Source organism: Elephas maximus, chromosome 21 (genome assembly GCF_024166365.1).
Source record: "Elephas maximus indicus isolate mEleMax1 chromosome 21, mEleMax1 primary haplotype, whole genome shotgun sequence".
In the NCBI taxonomy this organism is placed as follows: Eukaryota; Metazoa; Chordata; class Mammalia; order Proboscidea; family Elephantidae; genus Elephas; species Elephas maximus.
The window spans coordinates 58,616,962-58,643,665 of NC_064839.1; the positions used below are offsets into that span (position 1 = coordinate 58,616,962).

At 40.8% G+C, this 26,704-nt stretch overlaps 2 gene segments (V, D, J or C); both read right to left on the reverse strand.

Annotated features, from left to right (window-relative positions):
- The window catches only part of LOC126064708 (immunoglobulin heavy variable 4-59-like), an 88,848-nt gene that overhangs the window by 14,087 nt on the left and 48,057 nt on the right, over positions 1-26,704 (reverse strand).
- On the reverse strand, positions 20,890-21,454 carry LOC126064706 (immunoglobulin heavy variable 4-59-like). The segment is given in 2 exon segments: positions 20,890-21,272; positions 21,360-21,454. Coding segments are annotated over 2 exon segments (414 nt in total).

Below are 26,704 nucleotides of genomic sequence, written 5' to 3' on the forward strand. Positions count from 1 at the left end.
AATGGACTAAATGCACCAATAAAGAGACAGAGAGTCACAGACTGGATAAAGAAACACAATCCATCTAGATGCTGCCTACAAGAGACACACCTTAGACTTAGAGACACAAACAAACTAAAACTCAAAGGATGGAAAAAAATATATCAAGCAAACAATAAGCAAAAAAGAAGAGGAGTAGCAATATTAATTTCTGACAAAATAGACTTTAGACTTAAATCCACCACAAAGGATAAAGAAGGACAGTATATAATGATAAAAGGGACAATTGATCCGGAAGACATAACCACATTAAATATTTATGCACCCAATGACAAGGCTGCAAGATACATAAATCAAATTTTAACAGAATTGAAAAGTGAGATAGATACCTCCACAATTATAGTAGGAGACTTCAACACACCACTTTGGGAGAAGGACAGGACATCCAGTAAGAAGCTCAATAGAGACACGGAAGATCTAATTACAACAATCAACCAACTTGACCTCATTGACTTATACAGAACTCTCCACCCAACTGCTGCAAAATATACTTTTTTTCTAGCGCATATGGAACATTCTCTAGAATAGACCACATATCAGGTCATAAAACAAACCTTTGCAGAGTCCAAAACATCGAAATATTACAAAGCATCTTCTCAGACCACAAGGCAATAAAACTAGAAATCAATAACAGAAAAACTAGGGAAAAGAAATCAAATACTTGGAAAATGAACAATACCCTCCTGAAAAAAGACTGGGTGATAGAAGACATCAAGGAGGGAATAAGGAAATTCTTAGAAAGCAACGAGAATGAAAATACTTCCTATCAAAACCTCTGGGACACAGCAAAAGCAGGGCTCAGAGGCCAATTCATATCGATAAATGCACACATACAAAAAGAAGAGCGAGCCAAAATCAGAGAACTGTCCCTACAACTTGAACAAATAGAAAGTGAGCAACAAAAGAATCCATCAGGCACCAGAAGAAAACAAATAATAAAAATTAGAGGAGGCGGAGCCAAGATGGCGGACTAGGCAGACGCTACCTCGGATCCCTCTACAACAAAGACACGGAAAAACAAGTGAATCGATCACATACATAACAATCTACGAACCCTGAACAACAAACACAGATTTAGAGACGGAGAACGAACTAATACGGGGAAGCAGCGATTGTTTCCAGAGCCTGGAGCCAGCGTACCAGTCAGGTACGGCACAAGCACAGAGACCTGCTCCACCCCCCTGAACTAACCCCGGGAGGGGGACTAGCCGGTTCTACGGGCGGCGTGGGACGCAGCCGTTAGGAGAAGTCCCCGGGAGGCAGTGACTGATCTTGGAGCAGAAAGAGCAGCATCCGAGCCAGGGAACCGTCCAGCAGGGATTTGGACTGCACGCAGGTACGCCATAAACACGGAGAGTTGCTCCACCCCCTGAACTAACCCCGGGAAGGTGGCCAGCCGGGTCGCGCGGGCGGCGTGGGACGCAGCCGGTAGGAGAAGTCCCCGGGAGGCAGCGACTGATATTGGAGTGGGGAGAACAGCGTTCCAGCCGGGACACTCGGTCACGGCACAAGCACGGGGAGCTACTCCACCCATCTGAACTAACCCCGGGAGGGGGCCCACCTGGTTCACGGGGGCGGCACGGCCACGTGGCTGGAGGGACGAGAAGTCCCCGGGAGGCAGCGACTGATTTTGGAGTCGAGAGTGCACCGTCCCAGTAGGGGAGCCTTGACGCTGGGCGTGGGGCTGGAAGCGGAGGATCTGACCGTGACTCCAGCGGGCCAGACCCCCCGGGGGCAATCTCCACACAGCCAGCACACATAGGCGACGCGCCCGCGGGAATCTCAGATATAATAGTCATTCCAAGCAAGACAAGCAACTCTGGTTATATTCTGAGGTGCTACTCTCCTATCTCTCTGTTCCCTCCCCCACCCTCCCCAGGCGGCTTCATTAACATCTGAATAGCCTGAGCCAGAGGGAGAACTCTGATAGGGATCTGACTGCTGTTTTTTTTTAGCGGATTTTCTGGAAAAACTAGTTTCCCAGTGATGGCTCGGAGACAACAATCCATATCAAACCACTTAAAGAAGCAGACCATGACAGCTTCTCCAACCCCCCAAACAAAAGAATCAAAATCTTTCCCAAATGAAGATACAATTTTGGAATTATCAGATACAGAATATAAAAAACTAATTTACAGAATGCTTAATGATATCACAAATGAAATTAGGATATCTGCAGAAAAAGCCAAGGAACACACTGATAAAACTGTTGAAGAACTCAAAAAGATTATTCAAGAACATACTGGAAAAATTAATAAGTTGCAAGAATCCATAGAGAGACAACATGTAGAAATCCAAAAGATTAACAATAAAATAACAGAATTAGACAACACACTAGGAAGTCAGAGGAGCAGACTCGAGCAACTAGAATGCAGACTGGGACATCTGGAGGACCAGGGAATCAACACCAACATAGCTGAAAAAAAATCAGATAAAAGAATTAAAAAAAATGAAGAAACCCTAAGAATTATGTGGGACTCTATCAAGAAGGATAACCTGCGGGTGATTGGAGTCCCAGAACAGGGAGGGGGGACAGAAAACACAGAGAAAATAGTTGAAGAACTTCTGACAGAAAACTTCCCTGACATCATGAAAGACGAAAGGATATCTATCCAAGATGCTCATCGAACCCCATTTAAGATTGATACAAAAAGAAAAACACCGAGACATATTATCATCAAACTCACCAAAACCAAAGATAAACAGAAAATTTTAAAAGCAGCCAGGGAGAAAAGAAAGGTTTCCTTCAAGGGAGAATCAGTAAGAATATGTTCTGACTACTCAGCAGAAACCATGCAGGCAAGAAGGGAATGGGACGACATATACAGAACACTGAAGGAGAAAAACTGCCAACCAAGGATCATATATCCAGCAAAACTCTCTCTGAAATATGAAGGTGAAATTAAGATATTTACAGACAAACACAAGTTTAGAGAATTTGCAAAAACCAAACCAAAGCTACAAGAAATACTAAAGGATATTGTTTGGTCAGAGAACCAATAATATCAGATATCAGCACAACACAAGGTCACAAAACAGAACGTCCTGATATCAACTCAAATAGGGAAATCACAAAAACAAACAAATTAAGATTAATTAAAAAAAAAAATACACATAACAGGGAATCATGGAAGTCAATAGGTAAAAGATCACAATAATCAAAAAGAGGGACTAAATACAGGAGGCATTGAACTGCCATATGGAGAGTGATACAAGGCGATATAGAACAATACAAGTTAGGTTTTTACTTAGAAAAATAGGGGTATATAATGAGGTAACCACAAAAAGGTATAACAACTCTATAACTCAAGACAAAAACCAAGAAAAACGTAACGACTCAACTAACATAAAGTCAAACACTATGAAAGTGAGGATCTCACAATTTACTAAGAAAAACGCCTCAGCACAAAAAAGTATGTGGAAAAATGAAATTGTCAACAACACACATAAAAAGGCATCAAAATGACAGCACTAAAAACTTATTTATCTATAATTACGCTGAATGTAAATGGACTAAATGCACCAATAAAGAGACAGAGAGTCACAGACTGGATAAAGAAACACGATCCATCTATATGCTGCCTACAAGAGACACACCTTAGACTTAGAGACACAAACAAACTAAAACTCAAAGGATGGAAAAAAGTATATCAAGCAAACAATAAGCAAAAAAGAAGAGGAGTAGCAATATTAATTTCTGACAAAATAGACTTTAGACTTAAATCCACCACAAAGGATAAAGAAGGACACTATATAATGATAAAAGGGACAATTGATCAGGAAGACATAACCATATTAAATATTTATGCACCCAATGACAGGGCTGCAAGATACGTAAATCAAATTTTAACAGAATTGAAAAGCAAGATCGATACCTCCACAATTATAGTAGGAGACTTCAACACACCACTTTCGGAGAAGGACAGGACATCCAGTAAGAAGCTCAACAGAGACACGGAAGATCTACTTACAACAATCAACCAACTTGACCTCATTGACTTATACAGAACTCTCCACCCAACTGCTGCAAAATATACTTTTTTTTCTAGCGCACATGGAACATTCTCTAGAATAGACCACATATTAAGTCATAAAACAAACCTTTGCAGAGTCCAAAACATCGAAATATTACAAAGCATCTTCTCAGACCACAAGGCAATAAAACTAGAGATCAATAACAGAAAAACGAGGGAAAAGAAATCAAATACTTGGAAAATGAACAATACCCTCCTGAAAAAAGACTGGGTTATAGAAGACATCAAGGAGGGAATAAGGAAATTCATAGAAAGCAACGAGAATGAAAATACTTCCTATCAAAACCTCTGGGACACAGCAAAAGCAGTGCTCAGAGGTCAATTTATATCAATAAATGCACACATACAAAAAGAAGAAAGAGCCAAAATCAGAGAACTGTCCCTACAACTAGAACAAATAGAAAGTGAGCAACAAAAGAATCCATCAGGCACCAGAAGAAAACAAATAATAAAAATTAGAGCTGAACTAAATGAATTAGAGAACAGAAAAACAATCGAAAGAATTAACAAAGCCAAAAGCTGGTTCTTTGAAAAAATTAACAAAATTGATAAACCATTGGCTAGACTGACTAAAGAAATACAGGAAAGGAAACAAATAACCCGAATAAGAAATGAGAAGGACCACATCACAACAGAACCAAATGAAATTAAAAGAATCATTTCAGATTATTATGAAAAATTGTACTCTAACAAATTTGAAAACCTAGAAGAAATGGATGAATTCCTGGAAAAACACTACCTACCTAAACTAACACATTCAGAAGTAGAACAACTAAATAGACCCATAACAAAAAAAGAGATTGAAACGGTAATCAAAAAACTCCCAACAAAAAAAAGTCCTGGCCCGGACGGCTTCACTGCAGAGTTCTACCAAATTTTCAGAGAAGAGTTAACACCACTACTACTAAAGGTATTCCAAAGCATAGAAAATGACGGAATACTACCCAACTCATTCTATGAAGCCACCATCTCCCTGATACCAAAACCAGGTAAAGACATTACAAAAAAAGAAAATTATAGACCTATATCCCTCATGAACATTGATGCAAAAATCCTCAACAAAATTCTAGCCAATAGAATCCAACGACACATCAAAAAAATAATTCACCCTGATCAAGTGGGATTTATACCAGGTATGCAAGGCTGGTTTAATATCAGAAAAACCATTAATGTAATCCATCACATAAATAAAACAAAAGACAAAAACCACATGATCTTATCAATTGATGCAGAAAAGGCATTTGACAAAGTCCAACACCCATTCATGATAAAAACTCTTACCAAAATAGGAATTGAAGGAAAATTCCTCAACATAATAAAGGGCATCTATGCAAAGCCAACAGCCAATATCACTCTAAATGGAGAGAACCTGAAAGCATTTCCCTTGAGAACGGGAACCAGACAAGGATGCCCTTTATCACCGCTCTTATTCAACATCGTGTTGGAAGTCTTAGCCAGGGCAATCAGGCTAGACAAAGAAATAAAAGGTATCCGGATTGGCAAGGAAGAAGTAAAGTTATCACTATTTGCAGATGACATGATTATATACACAGAAAACCCTAAGGAATCCTCCAGAAAACTACTGAAACTAATAGAAGAGTTTGGCAGAGTCTCAGGTTATAAAATAAACATACAAAAATCACTTGGATTCCTCTACATCAACAAAAAGAACACCGAAGAGGAAATAACCAAATCAATACCATTCACAGTAGCCCCCAAGAAGATAAGATACCTAGGAATAAATCTTACCAAGGATGTAAAAGACCTATACAAAGAAAACTACAAAGCTCTACTACAAGAAATTCAAAAGGACATACTTAAGTGGAAAAACATACCTTGCTCATGGATAGGAAGACTTAACATAGTAAAAATGTCTATTCTACCAAAAGCCATCTATACATTTAACGCACTTCCGATCCAAATTCCAATGTCATATTTTAAGGGGATAGAGAAACAAATCACCAATTTCATATGGAAGGGAAAGAAGCCCCGGATCAGCAAAGCACTACTGAAAAAGAAGAAGAAAGTGGGAGGCCTCACCTTACCTGACTTCAGAACCTATTATACAGCCACAGTAGTCAAAACAGCCTGGTATTGGTACAACAACAGACACATAGACCAATGGAACAGAATTGAGAACCCAGACATAGATCCATCCACGTATGAGCAGCTGATATTTGACAAAGGACCAGTGTCAATTAACTGGGGAAAAGACAGCCTTTTTAACAAATGGTGCTGGCATAACTGGATATCCATTTGCAAAAAAATGAAACAGGACCCATACCTCACACCATGCACAAAAACGAACTCCAAGTGGATCAAAGACCTAAACATAAAGACTAAAACGATAAAGATCATGGAAGAAAAAATTGGGACAACCCTAGGAGCCCTAATACAAGGTATAAACAGAATACAAAACATTACCAAAAATGATGAAGAGAAACCCGATAACTGGGAGCTCCTAAAAATCAAACACCTATGCTCATCTAAAGACTTCACCAAAAGAGTAAAAAGACCACCTACAGATTGGGAAAGAATTTTCAGCTATGACATCTCCGACCAGCGCCTGATCTCTAAAATCAACATGATTCTGTCAAAACTCAACCACAAAAAGACAAACAACCCAATCAAGAAGTGGGCAAAGGATATGAACACACATTTCTCTAAAGAAGATATTCAGGCAGCCAACAGATACATGAGAAAATGCTCTCGATCATTAGCCATTAGAGAAATGCAAATTAAAACTACGATGAGATTCCATCTCACACCAGCAAGGCTGGCATTAATCCAAAAAACACAAAATAATAAATGTTGGAGAGGCTGCGGAGAGATTGGAACTCTCATACACTGCTGGTGGGAATGTAAAATGGTACAACCACTTTGGAAATCTATCTGGCGTTATCTTAAACAGTTAGAAATAGAACTACCATACAACCCAGAAATCCCACTCCTCGGAATATACCCTAGAGATACAAGAGCCTTCATACAAACAGATATATGCACACCCATGTTTATTGCAGCTCTGTTTACAATAGCAAAAAGTTGGAAGCAACCAAGGTGTCCATCAACAGATGAATGGGTAAATAAATTGTGGTATATTCACACAATGGAATACTACGCATCGATAAAGAACAGTGACGAATCTCTGAAACATTTCACAACATGGAGGAACCTGGAAGGCATTATGCTGAGCGAAATGAGTCAGAGGCAAAAGGACAAATATTGTATAAGACCACTATTATAAGATCTTGAGAAATAGTAAACCTGAGAAGAACACATACTTTTGTGGTTACGAGGGGGGGAGGGAGGGAGGGTGGGAGAGGGTTTTTTATTGATCAGTAGATAAGAACTGCTTTAGGTGAAGGGAAAGACAACACTCAATACATGGAAGGTCAGCTCAATTGGACTGGACCAAAAGCAAAGAAGTTTCCGGGATAAAATGAATGCTTCAAAGCTCAGCGGAGCAAGCGCGGGGGTCTGGGGAACATGGCTTGCGGGGACTTCTAAGTCAATTGGCAAAATAATTCTACTATGAAATCATTCTGCATCCCACTTTGAAATGTGGCGTCTGGGGTCTTAAATGCTAACAAGCAGCCATCTAAGATGCAGCAATTGGTCTCAACCCACCTGGAGCAAAGGAAAATGAAGAACACCAAGCCCACATGACAACTAAGAGCCCAAGAGACAGAAAGGGCCACATGAACCAGAGACCTACATCATCCTGAGACCAGAAGAACTAGTTGGTGCCCGGCCACAATCGATGACTGCCCTGACAGGGAGCTCAGCAGAGGACCCCTGAGGGAGCAGGAGAGCAGTGGGATGCAGACCCCAAATTCTCATAAAAAGACCAAACTTAATGGTCTGACTGAGACTGGAGGAATCCCGGCGGTCATGCTCTCCAGACCTTCTGTTGACACAGGACAGGAACCATCCCTGAAGACAACTCATCAGACATGAAAGGGACTGGTCAGCGGGTGGGAGAGAGACGCTGATGAAGAGTGAGCTAATTATATCAGGTGTACACTTGAGACTGTGTTGGCAACTCTTGTCTGGAGGGGGGGTGGGAGGATAGAGAGAGAGGGAAGCCGGCAAAATTGTCAAGAAAGGAGAGACTGAAAGGGCTGACTCAAGACGGGGAGAGTAAGTGGGAGTAGGGAGTGAGATGTATGTAAACTTATATGTGACAGACTGATTGGATTTGTAAACGTTCACTTGAAGCTTAATAAAAATTATTATAAAAAAAAAAAAAATTAGAGCTGAACTAAATGAATTAGAGAACAGAAAAACAATTGAAAGAATTAACAAAGCCAAAAGCTGGTTCTTTGAAAAAATTAACAAAATTGATAAACCATCGGCTAGACTGACTAAAGAAATACAGGAAAGGAAACAAATAACCCGAATAAGAAACGAGAAGGACCACATCACAACAGAACCAAATGAAATTAAAAGAATCATTTCAGATTATTATGAAAAATTGCACTCTAACAAATTTGCAAACCTAGAAGAAATGGATGAATTCCTGGAAAAACACTACCTACCTAAACTAACACATTCAGAAGTAGAACAACTAAATAGACCCATAACAAAAAAAGAGATTGAAACGGTAATCAAAAAACTCCCAACAAAAAAAAGCCCTGGCCCGGACGGCTTCACTGCAGAGTTCTACCAAACTTTCAGAGAAGAGTTAACACCACTACTTCTGAAGGTATTCCAAAGCATAGAAAATGACGGAATACTACCCAACTCATTCTATGAAGCCACCATCTCCCTGATACCAAAACCAGGTAAAGACATTACAAAAAAAGAAAGTTATAGACCTATATCCCTCATGAACATAGATGCAAAAATCCTCAACAAAATTCTAGCCAATAGAATCCAACAACACATCAAAAAAATAATTCACCCTGATCAAGTGGGATTTATACCAGGTATGCAAGGCTGGTTTAATATCAGAAAAACCATTAATGTAATCCATCACATAAATAAAACAAAAGACAAAAACCACATGATCTTATCGATTGATGCAGAAAAGGCATTTGACAAAGTCCAACACCCATTCATGATAAAAACTCTTACCAAAATAGGAATTGAAGGAAAATTCCTCAACATAATAAAGGGCATCTATGCAAAGCCAACAGCCAATATCACTCTAAATGGAGAGAACCTGAAAGCATTTCCCTTGAGAACGGGAACCAGACAAGGATGCCCTTTATCACCGCTCTTATTCAACATCCTGCTGGAAGTCCTAGCCAGGGCAATTAGGCTAGACAAAGAAATAAAAGGTATCCGGATTGGCAAGGAAGAAGTAAAGTTATCACTATTTGCAGATGACATGATTATATACGCAGAAAACCCTAAGGAATCGTCCAGAAAACTACTGAAACTAATAGAAGAGTTTGGAAGAGTCTCAGGTTATAAAATAAACATACAAAAATCACTTGGATTCCTCTACATCAACAAAAAGAACACCGAAGAGGAAATAACCAAATCAATGCCATTCACAGTAGCCCCCAAGAAGATAAGATACTTAGGAATAAATCTTACCAAGGATGTAAAAGACCTATACAAAGAAAACTACAAAGTTCTACTACAAGAAATTCAAAAGGACATACTTAAGTGGAAAAACATACCTTGCTCATGGATAGGAAGACTTAACATAGTAAAAATGTCTATTCTACCAAAAGCCATCTATACATTTAACGCACTTCCGATCCAAATTCCAATGTCATATTTTAAGGGGATAGAGAAACAAATCACCAATTTCATATGGAAGGGAAAGAAGCCCCGGATAAGCAAAGCACTACTGAAAAAGAAGAAGAAAGTGGGAGGCCTCACTTTACCTGATTTCAGAACCTATTTTACAGCCACAATAGTCAAAACAGCCTGGTACTGGTACAACAACAGGCACATAGACCAATGGAACAGAATTGAGAACCCAGACATAGATCCATCCACGTATGAGCAGCTGATATTTGACAAAGGACCAGTGTCAATTAATTGGGGAAAAGAAAGCCTTTTTAACAAATGGTGCTGGCATAACTGGATATTCATTTGCAAAAAAATGAAACAGGACCCATACCTTACACCATGCACAAAAACTAACTCCAAGTGGATCAAAGACCTAAACATAAAGACTAAAACGATAAAGATCATGGAAGAAAAAATTGGGACAACCCTAGGAGCCCTAATACAAGGTATAAACAGAATACAAAACATTACCAAAAATGATGAAGAGAAACCCGATAACTGGGAGCTCCTAAAAATCAAACACCTATGCTCATCTAAAGACTTCACCAAAAGAGTAAAAAGACCACCTACAGACCGGGAAAGAATTTTCAGCTATGACATCTCTGACCAGCGCCTGATCTCTAAAATCTACATGATTCTGTCAAAACTCAACCACAAAAAGACAAACAACCCAATCAAGAAGTGGGCAAAGGATATGAACACACATTTCCCTAAAGAAGATATTCAGGCAGCCAACAGATACATGAGAAAATGCTCTCGATCATTAGCCATTAGAGAAATGCAAATTAAAACTACGATGAGATTCCATCTCACACCAGCAAGGCTGGCATTAATCCAAAAAACACAAAATAATAAATGTTGGAGAGGCTGCGGAGAGATTGGAACTCTTATACACTGCTGGTGGGAATGTAAAATGGTACAACCACTTTGGAAATCTATCTAGCGTTATCTTAAACAGTGAGAAATAGAACTACCATACAACCCAGAAATCCCACTCCTCGGAATATACCCTAGAGATACAAGAGCCTTCATACAAACAGATGTATGCACACCCATGTTTATTGCAGCTCTGTTTACAATAGCAAAAAGTTGGAAGCAACCAAGGTGTCCATCAACGGATGAATGGGTAAATAAATTGTGGTATATTCACACAATGGAATACTACGCATCGATAAAGAACAGTGACGAATCTCTGAAACATTTCATAACATGGAGGAACCTGGAAGGCATTATGCTGAGCGAAATTAGTCAGAGGCAAAAGGACAAATATTGTATAAGACCACTATTATAAGATCTTGAGTAATAGTAAACCTGAGAAGAACACATACTTTTGTGGTTACGAGGAGGGGAGGGATGGATGGTGGGAGAGGGTTTTTTATTGATTAATCAGTAGATGAGAAATGCTTTAGGTGAAGGGAAAGACAACACTCAATATATGGAAGGTCAGCTCAATTGGACTGGACCAAAAGCAAAGAAGTTTCCGGGATAAAATGAATGCTTCAAAGGTCAGCGGAGCAAGGGCGGGGGTCTGGGGAACATGGTTTGCGGGGACTTCTAAGTCAATTGGCAAAATAATTCTATTATGAAAACATTCTGCATCCCACTTTGAAATGTGGCGTCTGGGTTCTTAAATGCTAACAAGCGGCCATCTAAGATGCATCAATTGGTCTCATCCCACTTGGAGCAAAGGAAAATGAAGAACACCAAGCCCGCACGACAACTAAGAGCCCAAGAGACAGAAAGGGCCACACGAACCAGAGACCTACATCATCCTGAGACCAGAAGAACTAGTTGGTGTCCGGCCACAATCGATGACTGCCCTGACAGGAAGCACAACAGAGGACCCCTGAGGGAGCAGGAGATCAGTGGGATACAGACCCCAAATTCTCATAAAAAGACCAAACTTAATGGTCTGACTGAGACTAGAGGAATCCCAGCAGCCATGGTCCCCAGACCTTCTGTTGGCACAGGACAGGAACCATCCCCGAAGACAACTCATCAGACATGAAAGGGACTGGTCAGCGGGTGGGAGAGAGACGCTGATGAAGAGTGAGCTAATTATATCAGGTGGACACTTGAGATTGTGTTGGCAACTCTTGTCTGGAGGGGGGATGGGAGGATAGAGAGAGAGGGAAGCTGGCAAAATTGTCACGAAAGGAGAGACTGAAAGGGCTGACTCAAGAGGGGGAGAGCAAGTGGGAGTAGGGAGTGAGATGTATGTAAATTTATATGTGACAGACTGATTGGATTTGTAAACGTTCACTTGAAGCTTAATAAAAGTTAATAAAAAAAAAGATGTAGTGGCTGTACAATGTGGCTGATGCAGTCAGCGTCACGAAATCTACATTATAAAACATTGAATTGGCAAATGTGTGATATATATTTTTACCACAACTCAAAAACTAACTAAATAAAAAGTAATGGAGTGTTCCCAGGGGTTAGATGTTAGGAAAAGAGATGAACCCCTAAACCGTGGCTAGAAACCACCACACCATGCTGTATCTTCTTTCTGAGCTGGGCCTCCTTGCTCTGTGGGTCCTGAGGAGCCCCTGCAGTGTAGCCTCTCCTGCCTCCCTGCAGACAGGATTGAATTTGAGCTCCCTTTGCCTTCCACTTACTGTATCTCTCACAGTAATACATGGCCATGTCCTCCCTGGTCATGGAGCTCAGCAGCACAAAGAAATCTTGTACATTTCTCTGGAAAAGCTGACTCCACGCTTGAGAGATGGTTCGTAGTGCAAGTCCCTACGATAAGATGCACCCCATCCACTCCAGCCCTTTCTCTGAGGGTTGGCGGATCCAGAGCCAGCATCCGGTGAAGGAGTAACTAGAGTCAGTGCAGGTGAGGGACAGGGTCTTCAACAGTCCTGGACCAAACTCCTGTAACTGTACCTGGGACAAGACACCTGAGGACAAGGACAACCACAGTGAGCCGTGTGCTCAGATGCAGCGTCCACAGATCTTCATGCCTGAATCCCTGAGACGCTGACCTCTGGGAGCTGCCACCACGAAGAATAAGGACCATACATGCTTCCTGTCCTTGAGGATGAAGCCCACGACTCCCAGAAAAAAAAAAAAAATTCAAGCACTCTGAGAAAATTGCAGAGAACACAACACATGTGTATTTACATCAGGAGTAGAATAGAGAGCAGAAGAATTATTTGAAGTAATCATAGCTGGAAAAGTGTGCCGCATTTATGACACTGAAAGCCACAGATCACAGATGCTGCCGAAAGAATAAGTAGAATAAATAAAAATAAATAAAAAAAAAACACACACGCACAAGAAAGAAAAAAAAACAAACCAAGGAAAACACATCTGGGTACATTGTATTCAAATTTTAGAAAAACTTGAAAAAGCTACATGTGAAAAACAAACAAAAACAAGAAAGCTTACCGATAAGAGACCAATGATAAGAATTACAAATGGAATTCTCATCAGAAACCATGCAAGCAGGGAAAGATTTGCTTGAAATAAAGAGCTGGAAAACCAACAAACCAAGCTAGAAGTGCGTATTCTATGAAAGACTCTTCAAAAGTGAAGGGAGTACTGGAGGGATGTGTGTCCTCTGACTCTCAGGCCAAGCCTAAGTGGCAAACCAGGGACTGACATTATGATAAAGGGGACTGCTGGCCTCACACAAACCACTTAGAGTGCAGAAAGGGCAGCTAGCTCCAAGTCACTGTGTCTGAGGAGGCAGCCTGCGATCATGGGGCCTCCTGGAGGATATGGGTCTTGGTTCTCTGGAGGGGTCAGACACTGAGGGGATGTGGGCTTCACTGAGTGGGTGAGGGAGGCAGAGGTGGCTGCAAACCGTCTGTATTTATGGAAAAGGCCAAGACCTTGTTCTTGGGCTTTCTTTACCCAGATTTAAATAGAGCCAATTCTGAAGCCTGAGATCAGCCGGGGAAGCACTTAGGACCCACAATGGGATCTATGCAGTGTGGCCACTGGGTCTGAGACATAACCTCAACGGTGTTGGGGCCAGGGACCAGAAGAGGGATGACTGGACGCTGGGTCAACATCTGTATGTATATACGTGGGCGTGTGAATTGTAGACATGTTCAGGCAGGCCTAATTCAGTGAAGGATGCCACTCTCTAGCCCTTGGTGCCCAAGCAGTGCAAGCCAACTCCTCAGGAAATTAAAGGAACAGAAAGAAAGAAGCTAATATTTGTCTGAGGCTGCACCATGAACTTCAATACACAAATGGATAAAGAGATTTGTGTTATATCCACACAGCAGTATATTACTCAGTGATAAAAAGACATGTGCTATCAATCCATGAAACTCAATAAGAACTGCAGCTGTACATCCACTAGGAACTGCCAGAAGTGCAAGCCAGATTCAGAAAAGGAAGCGTAAGGAGGGACATCCTTGCTGATGTCAGAAGGATCTTGGCCAAAAGCATCTTTTAGTTTTCGTTTATTTATATCTGTAAGTCTAAGGTGTGTCTCTTGTAGGTAGCATATAGCTGGATTATGCTTTTCCTCTTTATTGGTGCATTTAGTCCCTTTACATTCAGCATAATTATAGATAGGTATGAGTTTGGTGCTGTCATTTTGATGCCTTTTCTGTGTTGATAATTTCATTTTATCCACTTACTTTTTTGTGCTGAAAAGTTTATCTTCAGAAATTGTGTGTTCTTCTTTTTCAGTGTAGTTGAATTTGTTTTTGCTGAGTCTGTATGTTTATCTTGGTTTTTATTTTGAAGTCTGGGATTGTCAGTCTTCTTTGAACATTTACTCCTGAACATTTACCCCTATTTTTCTAAGTATAAACCTAACTTGTATCTCCCTATATCACCTTCATTTCCTCTCGGTATGAAAGAACTATGCCTACTGTATTTAGTCCCTCTTTATTGCTTATTGTCATCTTTTACATAATGACATCAGAGATTCCTTGTTTTGAGCATTTTTTTAAAAATCTTATTTTATTTTTGTGATTTCCCTATCTGAGTTGATATCAGTTTGCTGTGTTCTGTGTCCTTGTGTTGTGTTGATATCTGATAATATTGATTTTCTAACCAAAGAATTTCCTTTAGTATTTTTTGTAGTTTGGTTTGGATTTTGCAAATTCTCTAAGCTTGTGATTACCTGTAAATGACTTATTTTCACCTTCATATTTGAGAGACAGTTTTGCTGGAAATATGATTCTTGGCTGGCAATTTTTCTCCTTCAATACTCTAGATATGTCATCCCATTGCCAAATAGTCCATACTTATTGAGTCTCTTTAGTTGGTGACTTTTTGTTTATCCCTGGGTGCTCTTAAAATTTTCTCTATATCTTTGGTTTTGGCAGGTTTGATGATAATATGTCTTGGTGACTTTCTTTGCAGATCTGCCTTGTATGGGGTTTGATGAGCATCTTGAATAGGTAGATATCCTTTCATCTTTCACCATGTCAGGGAAGTTTTCTGCCAACGAATCTCCAACAATTCTCTCTTCTTAATAGAATCTCACATGATTCTTAGGGTTTCTTCATTTTTTTTTTTTTAATTCTTTTATCTGGTTTTTCTTCATATATATTGCTGCCAAATGCCTTATCCTCTATTTCCTCAATTCTGCATTCCAGTTCCTCAATTCTGCTCCTTTTACTTCCTATCGAGTTGTCTAATTCTTTATGTTTATTGTTAATCTTTTCAATTTCTGAATGCTGTCTCTCGATTTATTCCTGCAGCTTATTAAATTTTCATTATGTTCTTGAATAATCTTTTTAATCTGTTTGCTGCTTTATCTGTGTGCTCCTCGGCTTTTTCTGTACATTGCCTGATTTCATTCCTGATGTCGTCCCTGAAGTCTTGAAGAGTTTTGTATATTAATCCTTTGTATTCTACATCTAGTAATTCCAGGAATACATCTTCATCCAGAAGAGTCCTTGATTCTCTGTTTTGGGAGTTTGTTGAAGCAATCATGGCCTGCTTCTTTATGTGATAATGATATCTACTGTTGTCTCCAAGCCATCTGTAAATTATTGTATTAATTTATTTTTTGATTGCTCACTGTGTCCTAGTGACTTGTTTTCGTATATCCATATAGGCTACTAGAGTGAGATAACTTGATTATTGGAGCCTTTGAAGCACTAATGTCCTGTTACCAGATGGCTAGAGTTGTTACCAAGTATATGAGCCTAGGAGTCCATTCACTATTCTTGCATAAATTCAGCTCAGGTGTCCTGATAGTTGGTCACCTAGTGTGTGGTGTAGGCTCTCAACTACTATTGTAGAGGAGTAGTAGTGATGGTTGTATGCACTGCTTTCTGGTAGCAGCAGGGGGTCACACTCTGAGGAGGGCAGGGTGCTGACAGCCTTCCCCCAAGTGTCAGTGAGGAAGGAGCATCTCTGTTCTCTAGAGCTCTCTGGTGTGTGTGCTCTGCAGCTGTGCCTTAGGCACCCAATGCTTATACCTGTAAAGACTGGTAGAAACCACTATCCTCAGACCCCTTTCATGGGTGGTTAGGCGGTGTGAATGGAGCCTCAGCCCTCAGGTCACTGCTGTGGTTAGATAAGGGCTCTGTTTAATAGGTAGGCCAGTATCAGACCTCCAATACTTGCCTCTCCACCACACAGCTGAAACAATTACAGTCAGACCTCTAACACATTTACCTTTGCATTATAATAGCCAGCTGGCTCCATGTAGGGGTGAAAGCCAAAGTCTGTGGATCTCTTATGCCTGGGCTGGCACTGCTTCTGCTCTGATCTTCCAGTTTAGGGGAGTCTGGAAAGTATTTTTCCCCTGTTTGTTAATTTGTTATTTCTCCCAGCCCAGGAGAATAGATCAGAAAAAGCACAGCACTTGTATCTCAGGCCCATGGAATTTGGTTGTTAATGAAGCCTGCTGGGGCAGGGAGGGGAGGGATCAGATAGATAGGAGAGATTAGCGTGGTAAAATAGACGAAATCACTTATCTTGTGTCAGAAGTGCTGTTTTATTTCAGATTCTAGAGGCATGTGTAGCCTGTGTGCACTGGCTGGGTTCCCTCTGAGATTGCCCTAGAAAGTTAGGGCTGCATCCTGTGCTTGCCGTGCCTCCGGAAACTACCATCAGCCCCGCCACATTCGCACCAAAGAACGGCACCAAAGAATTGAAGCTGAGGTACTGCGTGGGCTCAGCAGCTCATCGCTGCTTCTGCACGGCCTCTCACTCCCTTGTCACTCAGGTCGATTCCTTAGTTCTGTGTTTGATGGTCAGGGTTTGTAGATTGTCATATATGTAACGGATTCACTTGTTTTTCTTTCGGGTCTTTGTTGCAAGAGGATCAGCAGAAGCTTCTGCTTAGTTAGCTATCTTGTCCCTGCCTCCAACAGTGACCTTCTTAATAACCAGTATTTATTTTGTTGTGTTTTCAAAATATTCACGTAAACACTATACGGTTGAAAAGTAACTTGTTTAAATTCATTCAAATTTTCTACTTATTCATCTGACTGAAGTTTCTATTGGTTGTTTACCAGAACATGTGAAAGAGCACACCCCTGTGTTTGTATCATGCCAAAGAGCATTGCTAGCCCTCCTGGCTGGAGTTGCTGGGTCAACAGACATGGAAGTACAAGACGGTTCTCTCATAATGGGTCAGAGACCTGGTATCTATTAATACAATCCATCCATGCCCAGTAACCACTTGTGTTGAATCCAGTTGCATATTGGCTGAAGGTAGCAACAGTTAGATTCAATAGTCATTCTCATCTCTTGTCGACTCCAAAGAAATAATATACTCCCAAGAGACCTGCTAAGATAAGGAATTTCAATGACATGGGAGAGAACCATAGGAGACAGAGGTCAAAGCAAGTGTTGAAGTAGTAGAGACCTCATAGCTTAAACAACCTTGCAGGCAGTCAACCTCATGTCCCTGGCAGGTACATTCTCACACACTGAAGCTGGTATCAGTTTTATTTAGTGCTCTGCCAGGTACCTTCAACTGTGACACTCTCCTTTATTTGTGTCCTATTTGCTTGGCATCTGTGGGTCTTTGCTTTGGATAGCTGGTGCCTCTATTTTGTTGAGACCTTAAGCACGTGCCCAGAAACCCAGTGCCGTTGAGTCAACACACATACCCTCCTTATTGGGTAATTCATTCCTGTGCCCAATATGCTCCCTGCAAGGGCTCACACCAACCTCCCCTTAGTGTGCCTTTCACACAGTACTATACAGCTGTTTCCTGAACACCTACTTCTTTGATGTGTCTCTGGAGATGGATCTGTGGCTTTGGAAGAATGGGCTTTATTTTGTGAATCTAGAATAATCTATTTCCCCTATCCACTGTAGCCCTTTCCCAGGGGCTGGCAAACCCATTGCCAGAAGTAACCACTGTCTGTTATGAAGAATCCAGAGACAGTGAAGGTGAGAGACAGACTCTGTGGGGGTTTCACCAGTCCTGGGCCCAATGCTTTCAGTTGCACCTGCAATAGGACACCTTGGTCCTTTCCAGTTATGTGCAGTCACAACCATTACCATATACCCAGGTATGATATCTGAGACACTCATCTTGGTTAGCTGTCACCAGGCACCAAAGAAGACCCAATGAAATCATCTTCTAAACCACAGAGCTCTCTTTCCCAGAGACCTCTAGCTACGTCTGATGAGAGAGCTATTAAGCTCAATAGTCCATGAGTGGAATTTTACCCTAGAATTTGAGGGAAAACTTACATATGGTGGAGCCCTGTCCTTATAGGTGAAGAGAGAGTCACGTCAGGCTCATTCACTCTTCAAAACATGATTGAAGAACTGCTTCAGGCATAAGGAGTAAAACGAAGGGGAAATTTAACTTTTTTTTTTTTCTCATTTTAGTTGCTTTATAAGAGAGGTGGTATTTAATGAAATAGTGATAAACTTGTTTTCTTTTACATGATGAATCTAATTTGATACTTAGGTTTTTCTTGATCAGCAGTGAGGATAAGTGCATTATGTGTGTAGCAATTTTGTACTGATATTCTGATAAGTGAATATTGATGCCCGTCCCCCTCAGGAGTTTTTAAAAAACAAAATTAGGTATTTTGTTCATTATTAATAAAACCCTCTGCATAAGATGTCATAACATTGCCATTCAAAATATATTTATGATTTCTCTTATGGTTTGGTTTCATTATCTTTTAGCATGTTCAGAATCTAGATTCTATTTACACAGATAGGTTTAAAATATATTATAAAATGTTGTATTCACACAGAAACACACGTGCACACACACACACATCCCCAGCACTAACACACACACGTACAGGAAAAAACTAAACTATATCCTCTCACATATCACACACATTCCCTAAATATTACTCTAACTGATACATTTGAATTTGTGTATATTGTGTGAGGTAGTGATCCAAAATTATATTCTTCTATCTGCGTGTCTGTCTATTGAAACTCCAGTTAACAAATATGTTTAAACACATATTTTTCTACAAATGAATAGAAATTTTATTCCTTTTCAATTATAAAATTTAAAGGTCGGAATGCATTTATTTCTTTACTATGTGTCCATCATAGCAATTATTCAAAGAACATTTTTGTTCAAAGTCATTGAACTTATTCAATGTATGTTGTCATTGTTGTTAGTGGCGTTGACTCAATTTGGACACTCAGCAAACCCATGTGACAGAGTAGAACTGCCCCCACTGGGTTTTCTTGATTGTAATCTTTAGGGAAATAGATTACCAGGTCTTTCTCCTGAGGAGCAGCTGTGTGGGTTCAAACAAGCAACCTTAAGGTTAGCAATTGTGTGCATAACTATTTGTGCCACCTGGGTGTATATACGTCTGTGTGTGTGTGTGTGTGTGTGTGTGTGTGTGTGTGTGTGTGTGTGTGTAGAGAGAGAAAGAGACAACTGAAATTATTCTACAATTTCAAGGATTCATTCACCCCTGTGACGTGTTCCAGAGTGTTCTGAGACTCTGCAAGGCATGGGGGGTTTGGACTTTATTATCAGATCACTAGTGACCCCCACGGTGTGTACTCAGGGGACACCGTGAGAAGCAGCTGTCTCCGCTGAAGTACGTAGGAGAAGGGAGTGAGTGGGGTAAAGGAGTCACAGGGTAGGAGAGTATTCTGTGGAGTGGTGCTGAATGCCTGTACTTGGCTGGTGGCTGTGAGAATGAGAAGAAGTAAAATGAGACAGCAGACATGGAAGAGATTAAAAAAGGAGTTTGTTGTTTCCTTTAATGGAGAATGAGGGCGATTAAAAAGTCATGGTTGAATCTTCCTCCTCTCGCCATGAGAAAAGAATGGGTGGTGGAGAGACTATCTGAGACATAGAACACTAGGACGCAGTTAGATATGGCAGATATAACCCATCGAAGTGGTTTTTTCAGCTCCATTTAAGGCAGAAAAAAGGGCAAGAATGAGACTTACCACCTCCGTATCTACTGAGTACACTATGAACAGAAGCGTTTACTATGACTGAGACATGGTAGAAAGCACAGAAATATTTGCATGTATTTGGAGGTTGAACTGAGGATGCATGGTTTTCTAATTATTAAAACTTTACTGAAAAAAATGTTGGGGGTAGAAATGTGAAAAATGAGGGCTTAAATACTTAATTGAACTCCTTCTCCAAATTAGCACTTATTAAGTGAGAGACACCAGGGAGTTACAAGCAGGGGTGGATTACCCAATAAGCACAGTAAACACATGCTTAATTGTGCACACCATCTAAGCACATGCTTGAAAGCACAAGTGTGATAGAGTTAAAAAGTTACTCAGACCTTAAACAACATTGGGCATAGCACCCCCCTGAGCCTGTGTGAGCTTCATTTCTAGCCTACATATTCTCACGCACTGGAGATGTTTCCAATCTCATTTAGCACCCTGCAGGGAAGGATTACTCAGTAAGCAAGGTAAGCATGGGCTTACAAGGTTAGCACAACTAAGCAAGTGCTTATAAAGTACACACTAAGAAGCATGTGCTGACCGTGCTTATTCGGTAATCTCTTCCTGTTTGCAAGGAAGAGACAGTAATGGTTCTTCGAGGATAAGACTTTTGCTGGGCAGGGGCAGGAAACACCAGGGTTAAAAGGAAACTTCAGTCTTCCTCTGCACCTGCTCCTAAGATGATCTCTGTGCTCCATGCATTCTGAGCGCCTCCCATAGGCCAGTCCTCTCACTGCAGGGGAGGTTTTTGTCTTGGGGTACACGGACTTCTCTTCACTGTGCCTGTTGCACAGTAATACACGGCTGTGTCCTCGGAAGTCACAGAGCTCAGCTGCAGGGAGAACTGCTTCTTGGATGAGTCAGCAGTGATGGAGATTCGGCCCTGGACGGAGGAGCCATACTTTGTATTCCATGATGATCTACTGTAGTAACCAACTCCCAGCCATTCCAGGCCCTTCCCTGGGGGCTGGCGGATCCAGCTCCAAGCATAATCACTAGAGATGGAGCCACCAGTGACAGTGCAGGTGAGAGACAAGGTTTGTGACGGCTTCACCAGTCCTGGGCCTGACTCCTTCAGCTGCACCTGGGACAGGACACCTAGGGGAAAGAGACAAAATTCTTGTGAGTCAGAAACAGAGCACACTCACCCCTATCACCCAACGTTTAAGTCCCTGAGAGGCTCACACTGGGAAGCTGTCGCCAGAAAAAGGAGGAAACATAATAGCTTCATCTTCTACTAGGAAGGATAGTGCCTTTCCTGAGAGAGTGAAGATGCCCACACCACACAGCATGGTAGGTGTGATATAGACAGAGCTGAGGGGAAATTTGCATGTGTCAAGGGTACTGGACTTACAAGAGGAAGGAACCAGGGGCCAGCTTCTGCCTCACAGGCTCTTCCAAAAGGTGACTTCCTGAGTATTTAGACATCAGATGACCCAGACGTCTTCCTCCTCCTAAACTCCCTCATTCCTGAGCTTCCATATTTTCATTCCCACCTCAAAGTTAGGAAAACAGGTCAGGGAAGCAGGTTGGTTTGCTGGACTGTGGGAAACAAAGTTTCTGCTAGCCCTAGGTAACACATCACACAAAGGGCCTGTGCTGCAAACCCCTATCCTTTTTGGGATCCCACCTGCAGACATTCTGTCACCTGTATAAGCCTGGTGAACATCCTCCTCTGGGGAGAAGGCCTGGGAGAAAAACACAAGGTGTGCTCTCTGTGTTTCTGAGTGCAGACTTCCAAGTTGTCCTCTCCCTCACTGTTGATCCACTTCCTGCTCTCCCTTCTCTCATCATTCACCAGCTTTTGCTTCTTTGCTAATACTCTTCCCCTTTCTCTGTTGGTATCCATTTCCATCTTCTTCTCTTCTATTCCCATGGAAGAGTGTCCTTTTTCCTACCTAAGGCCAAAATATCTTCTCACTTATAAGGGCCTTCCCTAATTCAACCAACCAAGAATATGCTGAGGGCTCAAACATAGCAACGTTTGTGATGGTGGTGCAGGATCAGGCAGCATTTTGTTCTGTTGCACATAGGGTCGCTATGAAATTGAACCCACAGGATGGCACCTAACACCTAAACACAACAGTATTTATCCAAGTAATATGTACAATACCAAGTTCAGTGCACATGAACGTTCAGGGGTCTTGGATCTTTAGGATGGTATTGTGTATCTTTCTATCACTCCTTCCCTACCAGTATAAAAACTTACTTGTTTTAACAAGCTTATGCTGATATAATTGACATATAATATATTTCAGTTATTTAAAGTGTGCAATCACTTTTGTACTAACATACGTGCATCTCAGTGCAAGCATCACCACAACACAAGAGAGTGAACAACTCCATACACTTCAATGATTTCCTTATGTTCCTCTGTCATTCCTCCCTCCTGCCCTTCCCACTGCTCACTCTGTCCCCAGGCACATACTGATCTTTATGTTAGTTTAGATTAGCTTGCATCCTCCAGAATTTACATAAGTGGAATCATGCAGTATGCACGTTCATTCCTTTAGCTTATTTCATTCAGCATAACAGTTTAGAGGTACATCCATTTGGAATGTGTATCAAGAATTCACTAATTTTAATGCTGGATAATATTCCAAAGTGTGCATATACCTCAATTAATATCTGTGTCTTCATGACCAGGGGTATATGGATTGCCTCAAGTTTCTAGCTATGACATAGAAAGCTGCTGCTCAGCATGGAGCTGAAGAGGGCTGAGAAATACATTGCTCTTCTTCTTACAACGATGACATCAAAGCTGGAGAAACTGCAAATGAACACAGTTTCTTTAACATCAGAAAATTGAAGCCACAGGACAAACAATAAATCTAAGCTCTGAAGGGAGATAGATGCCTGCAGGAAGAAACGCAACCCTAACTTGAGCTTGCCCAGGGCAGACAGTGCCAGATGCCATATAAGATACTCCCGAGATTAAACCATGATATGTAATAAATCTCTTAACGTTGAGTGTGTTCAAGGCATTGGAGTGTGAAGTTCCCAAGTGTCACATCCTCCGGGAATTAGGAAAATCCCATAAAGAACTAAGCCCTTATGGTGCCGGAGAGGAGCCGATGACACTTCCAGAATACACCCAGACCACCTCCCATATCTCTACTTCAGAACAAGAGGATCGATCTGTTGAGGAAATCATCAAAAACGGAATTCTACGGGCACTGGTGAATTCTCATAGAGCCTGGCAGGGGAACTGAGGAGACCACCAAACTCTGTCCAGAATCATCATCATCTCCCCTCTCTTCCATAAGGTATAAAAGCCTTAATTTGCAGGAAAACTGCACTCAAAGGGAAACCAGAGGTCACAGGTGGAAAACAATTGCACCTGGGGAGGGAATGTATAAGAGAGAAGTCACTCCACAGTGCAGAAGGCGCAGGAAGTCATGCAAGGTCCAGGATGGCACATGGAGGAGGGACAGGGACACTTGGAAGGCCAAACACCTGACAAAGGTTAAAAAGACCCATGTAGGAATGAGGCTCAGTCAGAAGATCAGAGAAATCCCCCCTTATTGCAAAGACCACCACAACATCAGCAATTATCAAACAGAATAACATTGACATGTACCAGGGAGTACTAAAAGGCAGATTCTTTCTGGGGAACATAAAATAAAGACTTAAAGTCAAAAGAGGAAGAAAAACAAACAAAAGAACATATGTTTCACTAAAGGAACTTTAGGTTTCTGGTGGCCATAATAAAAGATAACTTAAACTCCCGTAGCCATGGCAACAGTAAACTCCAAGTGCAGCCATATCTTGATTCACACAAATCTCCACGTAAAGGCCTAGTAATGGTAGAGAGTGATTATTTCTAAGGAGAAAATAATAATCAGTAAATAATGAATAAAATAAAATGACAATGTCTACTGTTTTTCCATCTTCCCCCGTGACCAGTCTGCTCATATCACCTTCCACCACTTTTTCTGGCCATCATCTAGGAAGCAGTGGAACTCAGGTCACAACTGCTGGTCATCTTCAAGTTACTAGTACATGTCCAGGAGACAGCAATTCTCGGGCAGCTTTTCCTGGTGCATCACAGCAGCGGCCACCTCTGGCCCTTCCATGGAATAGCTGCCACACCAAGTCTTCCCCATGCAATGCAGTGACTTTGATCAAAGACCAGACTTGGTTCCAGTCTACCTGTTTCTTCTGGCTCAGAAGTCAAACACTTAGCCTTGACAAATCATGCCTGCAGTATTGCCAATGCCCTTCACCAGGTTACCAGCCTCTCCTCTCAGAACTGACCACGCACAGGGAGGGCTTGGGCCATGCCAGCATGCACCTTACCAAGGGGCATTGCCTGCACCTTGCCAGGGTAGGTGTGAATGTACAGGTTGCCAGAGCTTATGTTTTAAGACATTGTTTCAAAGCCTGATTGAAGAGCTTAATTTATTCTGATGTTATAATCAACGATTAAACTGCTATTTTCCTATAGAAGAAAGATGTTAGTAAAGTGATAAATGACCCCATATCAGGAAATGTTAGATATAGAAAGAATTTGTGTTTGTTTAAATAATTTGTACTGGGCAACTAAGCAATTAAACAGGGCCCTAAACTCTAAAAGTAAGCCTATTTAACTAGATTAACTCTATCACCGGAAATTAATTATAATAGATAGCACATACCATTTCCATGTCAAGAGACCTTATTTCGTTCATGTGATCCTAACCCCTCCAGGGGTCCTGAGTCATTTACCAACAAGGATCTACCGCAACCATCAACTCTGTCTCTCATATTCCCCTTGATGCGACATAGAGCAAATAGAAGGTATGTCTCTCTCTCTCCTTCTTGCTCACTTGCCAAAATTGGAAACAAACAAGATGCCCTCCAGTATGAGAATGGATCAACAATCTGTGGCGCATCCACACAATAGAATATTATTCAGTGATGAAAACAAATGAGCTACCAAGCCATGAAAATACACGGATTAGTCTTCAACGAAAGTAGCCAGTTTGAGAAGGCGACATACCATATGATGTCCTCAAAATGACATTATGGAAAAGGCGAAACTACAGACACGATGAACGGATAAGTGACTACCAGGAATTTGGAGAGGGGTGTACAATAAGGTAAAGCCCATGTGAGTTTAAGAGTGGTAAACTTTGTCTCTATTCTATTGCTCTGGGGCACACATGACACTCTGCACCTATCATGGTACATAGAACTTTCCAGCAGGGTGTAACTTCATGTATGGAACAAATAATATGTGTGTGTATATATATATATATATAACCCTGGTGGTATAGTAGTTAAGTGCTACAGCTGCTAACTAAATGTTAGCAGTTTCAATCCACCAGGTGCTCCTTGGGAACCCAATGGGGCAAATCTACTCTGTCCTATAGTGTGGCTTTGGGTCGGAATCAACTCGTTGACAACGGGCTTTTTTTTTTTAATACATATAATTTAAGAGGTCAGTACAGAATGTACACTCTCTAAAAAAATAAATAGTGTTAAAAATTTATGAAACAACTCACTGAAGAGGGTAGGGGGAAAGGTGCTAACCTAAGTAACTTTGGAAATGGATGCAATCTGGAAAACTAAAGGCAAAGGTACCTTCACATAAGCACTGCTATCTAGCTGATAATTTTGTTTGTTTGTTCATTTTGCATTGAGTGCCTGGGGCAATGATTCTGACTAGCCACAAAAAAAAAAAAAAAAAAAGCCACAGGATATGAACAATTAAGTAACTGCATGGTAAATGTTGGGAGCCAAACTGAAAAGGCTCTGAATCGCTAAACAAGCTGGAAGTTTTCGAACACTAAATAAATAGCAGAATGTTGGATTATGACACAAATTATAAAACCAATACCCATGAGTCCATACTCATGTTAACAAATGCTTGAATTTTTTTTTTTAATATAGAGGAGGAGACAAACAGCTCATACAGAAGAATTCCAAATGACTCATGTATATACTTTCAACATCAAAAGATGAAGTCTAACTCCCAATTCCTTTAGTATGTTCTGTGCTTAGAGTCATGGGAAAAATTTTGAGTGACCGTGAATGAGAAAATGTGTTTTAGATTTACCATCAAAAGCATGATCAACAAAAGGTAAAATATTAATAAACTGGCCAATATGAAAACTATATTTTTTCACTCTGCAAAAGTCAGAAAATGAAAAGTAAGAGACCAGGATAAATATTTGAAAATCATATATTTTGTAAATGACTTGTATCTTGAATATACAAGGACACTTAACTGGAGAAAAGAAAGCAATTTAAAAAAAATGTTGACCTAACTTCTAAACAAATATCTCACCAAAAAAGATATTCAAAGAGATCATTCCTTAAAAAAAACAAAAGATCATTCCTTAGGGAACTGTAAATTACAACCATGAGATAACATTCATAGCCTATGAGAATGGCTAAAATCCAAAATACTGTCAACTGTATTTTGACAATAATTTGGAGTACTAAGAATTCTCATTCTTTGCTGATGGTGATGTAAAATGATACAGCTTCCTTGGAAGGTAGCAGGGCAAGTTTTGCTTTTTTTTTTGAAGTTAAATGTAGAGTTA